Source organism: Electrona antarctica (assembly GCF_951216825.1).
Source record: "Electrona antarctica genome assembly, chromosome: 17".
NCBI lineage: Eukaryota > Metazoa > Chordata > Actinopteri > Myctophiformes > Myctophidae > Electrona > Electrona antarctica.
The window spans coordinates 21888206-21901030 of NC_136798.1; the positions used below are offsets into that span (position 1 = coordinate 21888206).

The window sequence follows — 12825 nt, forward strand, 5'->3', positions numbered from 1 at the left end:
TAATTTGAAATAAAACCAGGGATGTGGTCGAGACTCTGCTAATGGCTAAACACCTCACACGTTTTAATGTTCTTAATCTAGTTTATTTGGCCAATGTTACCATACAAAGATCTTCTAAATAAATGTGTAAGAACATTGCAGACACCCAAATAAATTGCAAATAAAATTACTAACGGCTAGGAAACACAGGTAATCAACAAAATATTCTAAAATAACCTAAAATGATTTACATTTCTGAGTGAGTGGTGCATTGTGGTCAAGCCATGTCATAACTGTAGGTGGAAGGCGAGTGGATAGGGAAGAAGATGAGGGCAGTTAAGTAGTAGAGGAAGAATAACCTTTAATACATCCGCACATTACACATCATCAACAACATCCAGACATAAGATTTAGATCAGTGTGATCGTCAAACCAGGTTTACACTGGGAACCCAAACTTACATTGTCATCATTAACAATATCTATGAAGTAAACTTCTTTGTCCATGCCCCTCATGATTGACCTTCGGGTCCGACCCAACCCCATGGGTGACGAAACATTACTGTACACTTCATACGTCGTCCTGTGAGGTTTCCAACACCCAAGTCCTTCCATCGGCAGCTCAGGGACTTGTTTTGTCTTGTGGCCCAATTATAGTTTCTTGTTAATGGTTCCATCAATTGGGTGCAAAGATATCCTGGTGGATTATTCACAGAAATACATGTAGACAGACGGAGGCAAAAACACGCAAAACATACAGAAAACAATATAAGAGCGCCATGTGTTCAAAACATGATTGCTGAAGCTGTTGATTTTGGACGGAGTGAATGTTTGGAGTGCAAATTCATGACCTCATCATGCAGAGACCTCCCGCCAACCTTGAGACTTTGAGTCTTCCTAGATGAATGGACAAGAATTGCAGTCAGGCTGTATTATTCTGTTTCAGGTCTCTAAAAATCTTTCAGTGGTTTGCCTCAATCTACAATCCAAACATCAACATTATGAATTAAACACATTGTTGGGGCCATCTAAACGACTCACAAAAAGTTTGAAAACTTAACTTTGGTTGATTATTTGTCCCCTTTAAGAATACCAATTGGTATTTTATTTTATATCGTTTTTATCGTCGATTAGTCAGTAAAATGCCCAAATGTGATGAGGTCATCACATTTGGGCAAGTGGCTATGGCCGAATTTAGCCCAAGGAGTGTTTTTTGTGCAAAACTAATGCTTGGAAAGGATTCAGAATCATGAAAATAACCACAAATGCCTGGCCGAAAGCTGTACCTCGTTGTAAGGGTGACTAAATACAAACACCAATTGGTATTATTAACCCATTTAGACCTGGTGTAACCTATACGTTTTACCTTTTATGCCGGGAGCTACCTCTGCGTCTTTTTCTTAACAGCTACTTGGCAGCCATTATCAGGCTTCCCCACCTACCATTCGTACGTACGGGTGACATAATTACATTTCCGTGACATTCCTGGTGGTTGCATTCGGTGCAGACTTATTCCAAGTACTGTTCCGGTTGCTTTCGGGCGTTTAGCACCTCGACCAGTAGCCCGACGCAGCTGTGGTCAACACTCACCGCTGTGATGTACCATAGCGACTGCAGCAGTATACCGTCTGTGTAGTAAGACTGGAGCGGCCAGCGACGCTGCCACCAGGAGGAGCTGGATGGAGCTGTGCTCACCTTGCTAAACAACATGGGTTTGAGCTGGGCTGTTGTGTTATGTTGCTCTCATATAGGAATGGTTTGTTTTTAGAATCTGCCTCAGGTCTAAAAAGGTTAAAGGGGAGGAATAATTGACCAAAGTTAATTTTCAAACTTTTTGTGAGCAGTTTAGTTGTAAGCAACAGGGAACAGAGATAGGATAGGACAGTAAAAAGCTTTAAGCTTTTATTTACACCACATTGCCCCATAGATTAAGTTATTTTCCTGTTTGGCTGTCGCATGATGGGAAATGGAGTTCCTCCACAGGTCGCAGCTGATGGTACCTAGTGGGTAAGGGAGTTACATTTCCAATGTGGCAAGTCTTGGTGTGGCCAGGCAGTTCAACATGTAGCCTCCTCAATTCCAGAGCCTAATCACTGGCCTAGCCGCTGCTCAGACGATGCATACGTCTGTAGAGCACCCAATAAGTCCTTGTAAGACACATCTATATGTGAAGGCAGGGAACTGTAACAGAGACAGACAAGAGAAGGAAGACTTTTAAGAGAAGGGTGACTTTTATCCACTGCAATATTGAAGTAACCGAGTAGCTTACAACATGGAACGTCTGATCTTTAAAATCATAAATAATATCATATATACAATCTGACAATGATTGTGAGCTTGTAGATTGGCAATTTTTGTATAAAATAGCTAAGATCTAAGACACAGCAACAGCATACCCAAATCTATTATTTACGCATACATTGAAAGCTGATGACTCCATGATGTATTGAGTATTTTATTCCACTGTGACAACCTTTTAAATGAGAACGATGTCACTGTCAAAATTCAAATAAGTATTCAAGTACACTTGTACTTCTGTACTAAATTTATCTTCTAAAAACCGTACTGTACAAGCAGAGTCTCAGTCAAAGTTATACTTTTTAAATTAATGACATAATACAACACACTAGCCTGCATGTGGACATGCACATACACAAAGTATAGGAGGGAGCTCCTGGGTAAATACATATTTAAACTGGTCCAGCTCTCCCTGCACTGACTCACATGAAACTTACTTCTCCTGCGCATTGCCACACTGACCATCCACATGGTGGCCACTTTGGGCATGGATGGGTATGATGTAAGAGCCAAAAGGTCGGTCACACACACACACACACACACACACACACACACACACACACACACACACACACACACTTCTTACATGAACTCGGTGAGTCTGATGTGCCAGGGGAGGAATCCCAGTGTGCTGTCCACTGAGCCAAACTTCACCACCAGCTCTGGGTCTGGAATATTCTTTGACTCTGAAAAGGAAGCAATACGACTTTTGACATAACAGGAAATACTTTAGTATATCTCTGCTGTCGGGCAGAGATATTTTTTCAAAATAAATACTTTAATTTGACTTCTGCACACATCATGTCATGTGTAGAAGTCACTTCTTTGATTGCATCGCTTGCCCCCTAGCGGAGATTCACAACTTTGTTGAAATTCCCACATTAGAACTTACTGTATACTTTATTGACCGGGGTTCCTGAGGGGTTAGTACTTGGCCGACCCCTTTTTTTGCCTCTACACTATATATCTTTACCCAAAATAGACGATCTACAAGCTCACAATATGACGAAGTTTTGTGCTTGTAGATCGGATTTTGAGGGGCGCTGGCCCCTCCTACACACAGCTTTGTGTGTGTGTTTGTACCACGAAATGTGATGATTTGATTGGCTGAGCACGGAATGTGATGTATGATGATAAGAGCGCCCTTTTTTTTGTCAAATGTCTGCCTATAATGACTAGACCAGAATAGCAACGCAATGGTTCACATGGTTAATCCCATCCCGGTGGATGGGATGTCAATTCATTCAGCTCTCATTCATTGTCACATGGTGTTGGAGGGTTGGGTGAAGGTTGCCAGTGTGAGCCATGCTAGGGGAAAAGTGCATGAAGTTCTGCTTTATTTTGATAGCACCAACGGGACAGGCGGACAGAGAACAGGCGAATGACACGCAGGGAAACGCTGAAGAAGGCATTTTGTGCCTGGTCACCCAGAGTTGTGCTATACACAATTATGCAGAATAGATTATTTGCTAGTTCAGGCTAATCATTTTATAATGTATCATTACACAACAAAAGGAAAAAAGCAAAATAATATAATGACTTGACCCTGACCCTGAGATTTGATCAAATGCCCCCCTAACTTTAGAGAAACAGACACTGATTGTAAAGGAAGGTCTATCCCCCAATGTGTGCCACACACACCCCCCATACCTCTCAGTAGTGCATCTAGCATGGAGACATTTATGTCTTTGGAGCGCCTCTCTTTCTGTTCCACGGAACGACACAGCTGCTGGGCTGCTGAAACGATGCTCTGCTTCCCATCGGCTGGTGACAGAACCTTCACTACCGGCTGACAGGATAGCACTGAGGAACACAACACACACACACACACGACATTACTATATACCCAGACTGATTCTTGTCTCTTTTTTATACAACATTTGTTTTACTAAAATGGAGCATGTCACTTGCATCATGCCAACAGCCTGATAGCTGTGGGAGGCATATTTTAGATTAATCACCGACTATCCATTACTGAACCGAATTCACTGTCCAGCATGGAACAATTGACTTCACCATGCCTTACTGAACTAAATTCATGTTCCATTAAGGAATTGAATTAACGATCTGCCACTGAATTGAAAGCACTATCCATCACTGAACTGAAAAATTCACTGTCCGGTATCCATCCATCACTTTATATCTATTTTCTGTAGTGGTCCTGGTGTTTGAAAATGCTATCAGTATTATAATAAGCACAGCTTGAGTGACTTATTGCGGACACACATGTACTGGCTAATTGTATGTAACTGCCTGTAATCCTAACCCCTCCCTAAAATGGTCCTAAACGGGTGAGAGCCAGCGACATGTTGTTGCCCCCCCCTCCCTCCCGCTTCCATTTGTCCCTCAAACAGATAGAAGTACAAGAGCACACATTGCAAAATAACTGTTGTTGAACTTTAGACTTCCATGCACTTGACACACACTGTTGATGACTGTATGTGAGCTTTTATGACCAGACCCCATGAATAACATTTTACCAAGATGGACCAGAATTTTGTAGATGGACGATTTTGACAATTTCTTTTAGTCCAGATGAGTCGAAAATCATTTTTTATTCACATCCCTAATTAAGATTTGTAATTAGAGTTACAATGCCATTTTATTTAGCCGTTTTAATAAAAATCACACCTGTGTGAAGTGAGGGGCGCTAATATATTAAAGTCTAACTCATGTTGATTAGGTGATGTAATGGTGATGTAAAACAAACTGTGCCAACACAAACGCCATGCCATTAACAATAAAGAGACCGACGTAATGAGGGATAATATGACGTAAATTTTCCCTTCATTGTCAATGGCGTTTTTAAAACAAACATTGAACTAAAAACAAACATTAGACCTGTATATCAAACATTTAAAATAATTTTCCATTTCCACTTTAGATAGATGCAGATACAGATTGAGAGACAGTTTGGGGGGAGGGGGGGCATATGTATAGGTTATGATGAGCTACATTCAAAGTCAATTTGTTTTGAGCAGGTACTGTACCTATATGTGGGACTTAATGGCGACTATTTAAGCCACAGAGTAACCCAGTCTAAATCACTTTTCTATAGTTTTACTTTGTGCCACGTTCCCATCTTGACATATATATGGGTATTTTAACCACTATTGGGCTTACCGATGAAGTCCAATAGGGGGAACAAAGGAAAGGGCATTTTGCCCTCAATACTGCCTGTATATCGTCTGACAAATTCAGTAGCTCAGGGACAATAGAGCTATTCCACTATCAGGGTTGAACACATGGGCTGTAAGCAGACACTTCCTAGTCAGTGCATATTGGCTGACAGAATTCCATCTCCATTAGCCCAACCCTTCCCCATATTAGTTATTTCACACGGGCATGATGGGAGTCATACAAGCAGCTACTGTAGAGCTAGTCTTCTCCCTCTGAAACGGCATGATTTCTTTCTACGTCCGCTTTTAGACAGAGACCCGCCCTTGGTGACGCCCCACGCGTCTGATTGGCCAGAGCTCGTTGTTGTCAATGTCAGAAACAGTCAGAGATGGCGGCGCCCTGTGACAGATGATGACAGATACACGCGCAGCGTTACTTTCTAACTTTCAGTGTAAATTTGTAAAATTAACAGAATGGGACAGAATGTCGTAGTATTCGAAAGGCACAGATGACGCTCCAGAATTAAAGGCAAACGAATATTGTTTATGCGGGTTGCTTTGATTGAATGAATTGAAACGAGATGTTCAGGTCTAACCTGACAGCTGAGAAGAGTAGCTGTCTACAAAGGGTATTCTAGCATGGTGCCCGTTGCCATAGAACGCAGCCCACAAAAAGAAAGAAAGGAGAGAAAAGAAATTACCCTTTCACATCTGGAGGGTGTAAGTGGAGACATTGACAATATGGGCTTTTGGGGTAGTTTCTGTCCCATTGTTCCAACATATCATTTTCTGCATTTGGCCAACTGTTCTATCTATGTCAGTTACTCGTCAGACGAGCCACCAGATGAGCAAACTGGTGGGTATTAGGTGGCAACAGTTGGGCAATGACTAAGTGATGATGCAACACATGGCTGAAGAGATGCTGTACCATATTTCCATCCATTTGTTTCCAGAACATGCTGATGAACCAATTATCCATCAGCAACTAGGCTATACATTTATAAGGGTGGACAGCTTGGTCATAATGTTTCCTTGCGGCATTTTGATTGTGTATAAATACTTAATGTACAACATTGTAGCCAAAAGCAAATGAGCCAACAGATTTCTATTCTAGGATTCAATTTGGATAGCCTCCATCTTCTAGAGTAAAAATAGCCTTCTCTTTTTCTTAAACGAACAAACAGGTGGGATCAGAATTCTCACACACAAAGGACTGGAATACACACCTGAATACCTTCACACTCTGAAGGTATTAGGTATACAAATGGACTCATAATGGTTCATGTTTAGTTGTTTACAGTTTCAGAGTTAAACAGGAACTTTGTAAGATCTAGACTAGCACTAGGTCCTTGTGTCTCTCCACTGTCCTCTCATCCTGAAAATGAGAGGACAACAAATAAAGAAGGATAATTCAATCTAATTGTTATCACGAGAAACATTGCCAAAATAAAATGCCAGTCCATCTCTGTTCATGCTTGCATTTCCTCACACCTCCTCATACATAGTCTGGATTTTTGGTGGTTAGGTGACCAGTGAAGAGCAAACCACCGCCACAGCCCCTCTCTCTGTTTTTACTCACTACCGCTCAATGTTATTTAAGCTCCGGTGGTCACCTCACCACCGGAGTGGTGGTCACCTCACCACCGAAAGTCTCAGTCTGGACACCAGTCTTACCCAAAAGTCTCTCCATTGTTTGTAAATGGTACAGAACATTTCAGTTTGGCTTTCAACTGTCTCCAAATAATTTGACCACATTTCTTCAATCCTATCATCCATAGACAGGCTTCCTATCTTTTAGAATGGTTTAAAAAAATTGTACTAATCATCTTCAAGGTCAGGTCTGATCAAGCTCCAACCTACATTTGTGAACCACTTTCGGCCTATGAACAAACGTGTAGCCTGGGCTCTTCAAGCAAAGCACTGCTCATCATTCCAAAGTTCAAGTTAATGCCCAGTACTCATAATTCCCATTTATTTACCATGTTTTCTTCAGTCTCTTCCGATGCCGTTGGTTACTCTGAGTCTATACTACGTACTGTGTATTTAATTTCTTTATTTTGTAATGCTGATTTTGAGAAGTGCTATACATAGAACGTGAATCATTATTATTGTCCATCAAGATAGACATATAGACATGTAGGAGTCGTAGGACTTGATGAAAATCCGAACTGGGCTTCTATGTGATACCCACACTGACTACAACTCGACAGCCAAAAGGTTAAGGGCCGGACCTCACAGCAAAGATATTATCTTGCCATATCCTCTACTATCAGAGGTGCTTATTAACAGATGTTGCGTAATACGATTACTGAATCAGACAATATAAAATGTACTATCTGGGACACCCCTAAGGTTACTCTTGTATCTGTGATTATGCAAAAGACAGTTACTGTCACTGTACATGGGCTACATTAGAGTAGACGTACTCGCCAGTTAAAGTCGCCAGGGTGAAAATTCTTCATTGTTATGCTAACATGCGGTCTTCCTCAGTGTAGTAGGTCAAACTCACAGATGTTATAGTTCATTTCCAAAGTAATCAAATGATGTTGTGCAATTAAATGGTCAGCTAGATGATGATAAAAAGGTGAGTATGTGAATACCAATGATACAAAGGCCTACCATCTCAGGAATTGTTTACTAATTAATTACATTGTTTCGGTACTTTGGTGTTTAAACTTTTAGCATTCCTACTTTCTCTAGTGTTAACTCTAAACAACTATATTCTCTCTCTCTCTCAATTCAATGCAATTTAAATGAAGGTGAAGTAAAACTAGAATGCACTAAATCGCGGCGAGTTGGTAAACTGGCGAGTTCTTCGGATACCTATGTCGGCTTCTCTGATTGAGAAGTGAAACTAGCCTCACCCTGGAGGACACCAAATCCTAGTCCTGTGCCATCTTATGCCTGACTGCATAGAGGGCGGATCCACAGCAAAGATGTAGAACAGAAAAATCAAGTGAAAAACTGAAAATCAAATGGCATTTCAGCCTTTCTGTGTGGAGTTTGCATGTTCTCCCCGTGTCCCCTAGGGTAGGTATCCTCACACAAAAACATGCTGTAATCCTGGTCTCTAAACTACCTACCCCTGGCCAGCCGGGGCACCTGATGGAGGGGAAAGGAACTGGTCGGAATAACGTGTACTTCCACGCTACGTCCGGCCGGGGAAACTCCCCCCTGTCAGGTGAAAAGAAGCAGCTTGGACTCCTCATGCATAGAAGGAAGCATGAGGTTAGTCTTCTGCCCCCTCAGGTTGGCAGAGGAAGTGTAGCGCCCAGGATTACATTAGATAATTGACACTGGGTGAAAAAAGTGGTTAAAATTAAATAGAAAAAAATGGCATTACCTTGGTGCTGGTGCTTGTCATTCCCATTGCTGAGGAACTGCATGTTATATTTAGAAGCCTCTAGGCCCAACAGGTCCTGTTGTTGCCTCTCTATCTCCTCCAGGAGGCGAGAGTTGTTCTTCTGGAAAACTCCTGGCAGAAGAGAGTTATTTTCACAAGAGCTATTTTGACATTTAGTTGACTGAAGCTATGGGGCCAGTCCATACAGATTGTGGAAAATTAAGTAATACACAATGACGTGTTTGGAGATGATCTGGGTTAGGGGCCATTGGCCAATATGTTAATGTTGTTATATGGCATGAATTATGTATTTTTACTAGTTTTAAAGGCACCATTAAAGTGGTGTAATGTTACCTAACAGTTGTAGTTGTTCTATTTTTTTATTATTATTATTTAATTTAGTTATTACGTAGGCATTATTGATTAAAAAAAATCGAATTATGTCAATATTTTTTAAAGCAAAAATAGTCATCCTAACAATAAGGTCAAGAGGTATTTGGTTAAAAATATAGTGTGAAATTAGATTTTGCCCAAAATCGCCCATATCTGCTACCATAACCAGGAAAAAACTAACATTTTGTTTTTAAATTATCATATAGTCTATGTATTGTGAAAAAGTGTGTTATTTATAATGTACATGCATAAAAGTATATTATCAGGTTTCAGTTTTTGAGTGCTATATAAATCCCAGATAGTAGCCTATTATTAGGCTATTATTATAGCATTATCCTAGTATCTTATATTTACCAGCGGGTCTGGTATTGTTACCAGTCGAAATAGTGTGGCTGATGTTTACTTTTCACCTTGTGAGTCATTCTCCCTCTCTCTCAGAATTTGTAATCAAAATTGAAGATAGAATCATAACAGTGCAAGATGCAGTCACAAAACTTTACAGGCTTGTGTAGTGATGGTTTAACCATAAGAGCCCCTGCCTCTCCTTCACTGGAATTGGAATTAAGCATGGGTGGAATACTCTACTTGTACAAACAAGGAAATAAGTCAGGAAAACATGTCAATACCTATTACCTCCTAACATTGGTTAAAGTTGTCATAAATATGGCACATTTAATCTGTTTCACCAAACACACTTCTCTCATATCATGTGTTCCACTTCCATTCCACTGACCATCTGATAGCCAGTTTGGTAGATTTTACTTAGGTAAAGGTTAATATTAGTCATGCCAATAAAGCAGGTTGTGAGTGTCAGAAGACGAGAACAGAAACACATGTATGGATGTTTGTTGTGGCCTATAGGATCAAATCATGCCAGAGCCTCCCTTTCTCTCCCTAACTTGTTTAAGAACACTGTATCTATGTGATTCTAAGGTGTGGTTTAAATGTGCCAAATCAGGTCTATTGTTTCACAAGTCTAAGATATGCATATCATATAGGAAAATGAACACTGGAAGCTTAATAACTAGACACGTACTGTGGAACAAATTAACTTTGTTAGTCATAGTAAAGAGGAACTACTATGATGTTACTGAAATGTCCCAGCCAGAGTCAATGTGTGTGTAGCCTTGAACTGGGGAAATCTCAATGTCAAATACAGCCTGAAAAAACAATAGTCAAGATAAACCACAATGCTACTGTAATGAAGGGCAAATGGGTAGCTTTCAAGAATTAAGAAACAGCAAAATGTTGGTGTGTGACATGATTCACAACTAAGATTGTGCAAGTGCAACAATTGTAAAACAGCAATAAAATAAAGCAATACTTTGAGACAAGTGAAGAAGCTTTACAGTGAAAGCTGCGGGAAATAAAGGGACAGGGTCGTTCTTGGCAGCATCCATATGCAGCTGTAAATTCCAGATATTTGTGAGGAAATCTGTTTTTGCAGTAAATCACTGTCAATTCTCAAATGGGTGAATGGGTCATGCCGATATGGGGCCTCAAAAACCAATGAGCTGCCAAAAGCAGAGATATAACTTTAGCCAAGTGGTGTGTCATTCTGCAATAAATACGAGGAAATGTTAGCTGAGGGAATGTTAGCTAAGGGAATGTTAGACATGAGCGCCATTATGTACACGTATTGAAGAGGATGGCCCTGTGTGCTGTAAGTACACACAAATACCCAGAATTAATGTATACATTTTGTATACATTGTACAAACGGAACAATGTACAGTGTACAAACGGAACAAATGGTCCAATTGGTTCTATTACAATCTCAAGAGTAAATTAATTAACACCAAAGATCTAACTGGGTAAGTAAAGCCATGATTCAGGTTAGAAATTTAGGAATGTAGTAGCTCTGGTCCATAGCCTATAATGCCGTTAGATGCACGGCATTAGGGCTATGGAACAGAGCTAGGAGGAATGTATGATACAAATATAGATCAACTAGACATTAGTGCAAGCCCACTTCTTGTAAATAGAACCGCTGCCGGAAAAACAGAAGCTGGAGCACATGACCGCGGAGTGTAGGGAGACGGGGCGGGGAGGTGTATTTCCAATAAATTAATTTGAAACATGAAGAAAATCATAACGCTCACCTTGGCTATCATATACACTGACATACGATATTCCGACGGCTATGCACCAGACCACGAGGTTGGCGATGTCCGTGAAGCTCAGCTCCTCTTCGGCTATCAACAAGCCGATGTGCAGCGGCAGCTTCTCCAGAGCTTTGCCGTCGGCGGTGCACCGCACACGGCGACCGCCCGCCGAGCGCTTCCCCTGGCCGCCGGCCCCGCCGGCCACCGGGGTGAGCTTCTTGTAGTGGTCCGGGAAGCCGGCGAGCGCTATGGGCATGAGGAGAGCCGCGACCGCCCGCTTCCACCATGGCCGCGCGTTCCAGTTCCGAAGCCGCAGTCGGAACCAAGTGACGAGCGTCCTGTGGAGGTGAAGGAATACATGCAACACCCGCCACACCAGCTCCCAGATGAGCGCCATGACGAGGGAGCTGCAGTCCTTTCCCAGGACCCCACCCACCGCTTTCCTCGCTAAAGAGTGTCAAAGGATAGCGGGTTAGAAGTCGCAACAGAGCCACATGTCAGTTCGGTAGTAAGTTGTGACGCATACATACGCGGCTAATCTACTTTAAGGTTTGAGCCATTTAGCTTCGCTGCCAAGTTCCATCTCAGTCCCTCGGCTGCCATCTTCATTCATCTGTCAGCAACCCTTCACCCCTGAACCCGGTGCGTGGTCATGAGACGGTGGTGACGCATGTGCCGATCTACAAGCCCATGACGCATGGTGAAGCGACGCCCCGTGGGCTTGTAGATCGTCAATTTATTTTGTTGCGCTACTCCGTCGTACAACGAATTATATATCAGGGCAGCTGTAGCAGTGACGTTGTGTTATGTCGCCCTCTAGTGTGTACCATCATGTCCATCTAGTAGGCTAGGTTTTCAACTGATTGTGAACCAGGGACCACCACCCTGACTTTCAACCTGGGGACCACCTGTTGTGTTGGATGGGATATGGGCTAAGATTAGTGCTTTGGTAACACTTGCTAATTGCTATGCAATGCATGCACCCCATGTCTGTTTCTCAACTGATGGTCCACAGACTAGTGGTCCAATAGGCCTATTGGACCACCTGGAGGTGGTCCATGGGAAAATGTTTTAAAATATAAATATAATGCCTTTGTTAAACTTTTTAAAATGTTTAAATAATACAGTATTTCAAAAGTCCATCAAATGTTGTTGCTGCGAGAGTGAGGTCTAGCCAACACCAATTTGGGATTCCTGGATCGCTCCCCACCACAATTTCCTATCCAACATCAGGTTCTTGAGCTCTGCAGTGTTGTCAGCCAAGCTGTCGTGCCGCAGCACGTCTACATAGGTGGTACGCTTCTCCTGGCTTTGCCCTGGGTTAATTTAGGGTCAATTTACTTGCCTCAAGTTCTGGGTGCCTGACGCAGTGCCCTGCCAGCCTCATCCTTCTCCCTCTGACTTTGTCCGTGACCCATGGTAGGTCCCCATAGAGGTCCACATTTCTGATGCGGTCCGTCCATGTGACACCTAGTGCCATTCGTAGCATTCTTGTGTAGACTCACTCCACCTAGGTGTTTTTCCTGTTGTATTGTAAGGGTCCATGTCTCGGCCCCATACAGCAGTACTGACTCCACAGTAACTATGAAC

At 42.0% G+C, this 12825-nt stretch overlaps 1 protein-coding gene across 1 annotated transcript; it reads right to left on the reverse strand.

Annotated features, from left to right (window-relative positions):
• Positions 1 to 323: 323 nt before the first annotated feature.
• nus1 (NUS1 dehydrodolichyl diphosphate synthase subunit) lies at positions 324 to 11921 on the reverse strand. The gene is made up of 5 exons (XM_079526607.1): positions 11233 to 11921; positions 8739 to 8870; positions 3927 to 4079; positions 2863 to 2962; positions 324 to 2159 (listed from the first exon to the last, which is right to left on the reverse strand). The coding sequence occupies exons 1-5, from the start codon at positions 11630 to 11632 to the stop codon at positions 2069 to 2071; spliced, it is 876 nt and encodes a 291-aa protein (XP_079382733.1). The 5' UTR covers positions 11633 to 11921; the 3' UTR covers positions 324 to 2068.
• Between the last annotated feature and the right edge of the window lie 904 nt (positions 11922 to 12825).

Bases quoted from the DNA above. Each gene is read 5' to 3' on its own strand.
- nus1 (XM_079526607.1), bottom strand. From the start codon at position 11,632: ATGGCGCTCATCTGGGAGCTGGTGTGGCGGGTGTTGCATGTATTCCTT. The intron at 4,080-8,738 runs GTAATGCCATTT...TGTGTTCCTCAG, and splicing joins TGACAAGCACCAGCACCAAG to TGCTATCCTGTCAGCCGGTA. The intron at 2,963-3,926 runs GTATGGGGGGTG...CTTCCTTTTCAG, and splicing joins GCTAGATGCACTACTGAGAG to AGTCAAAGAATATTCCAGAC.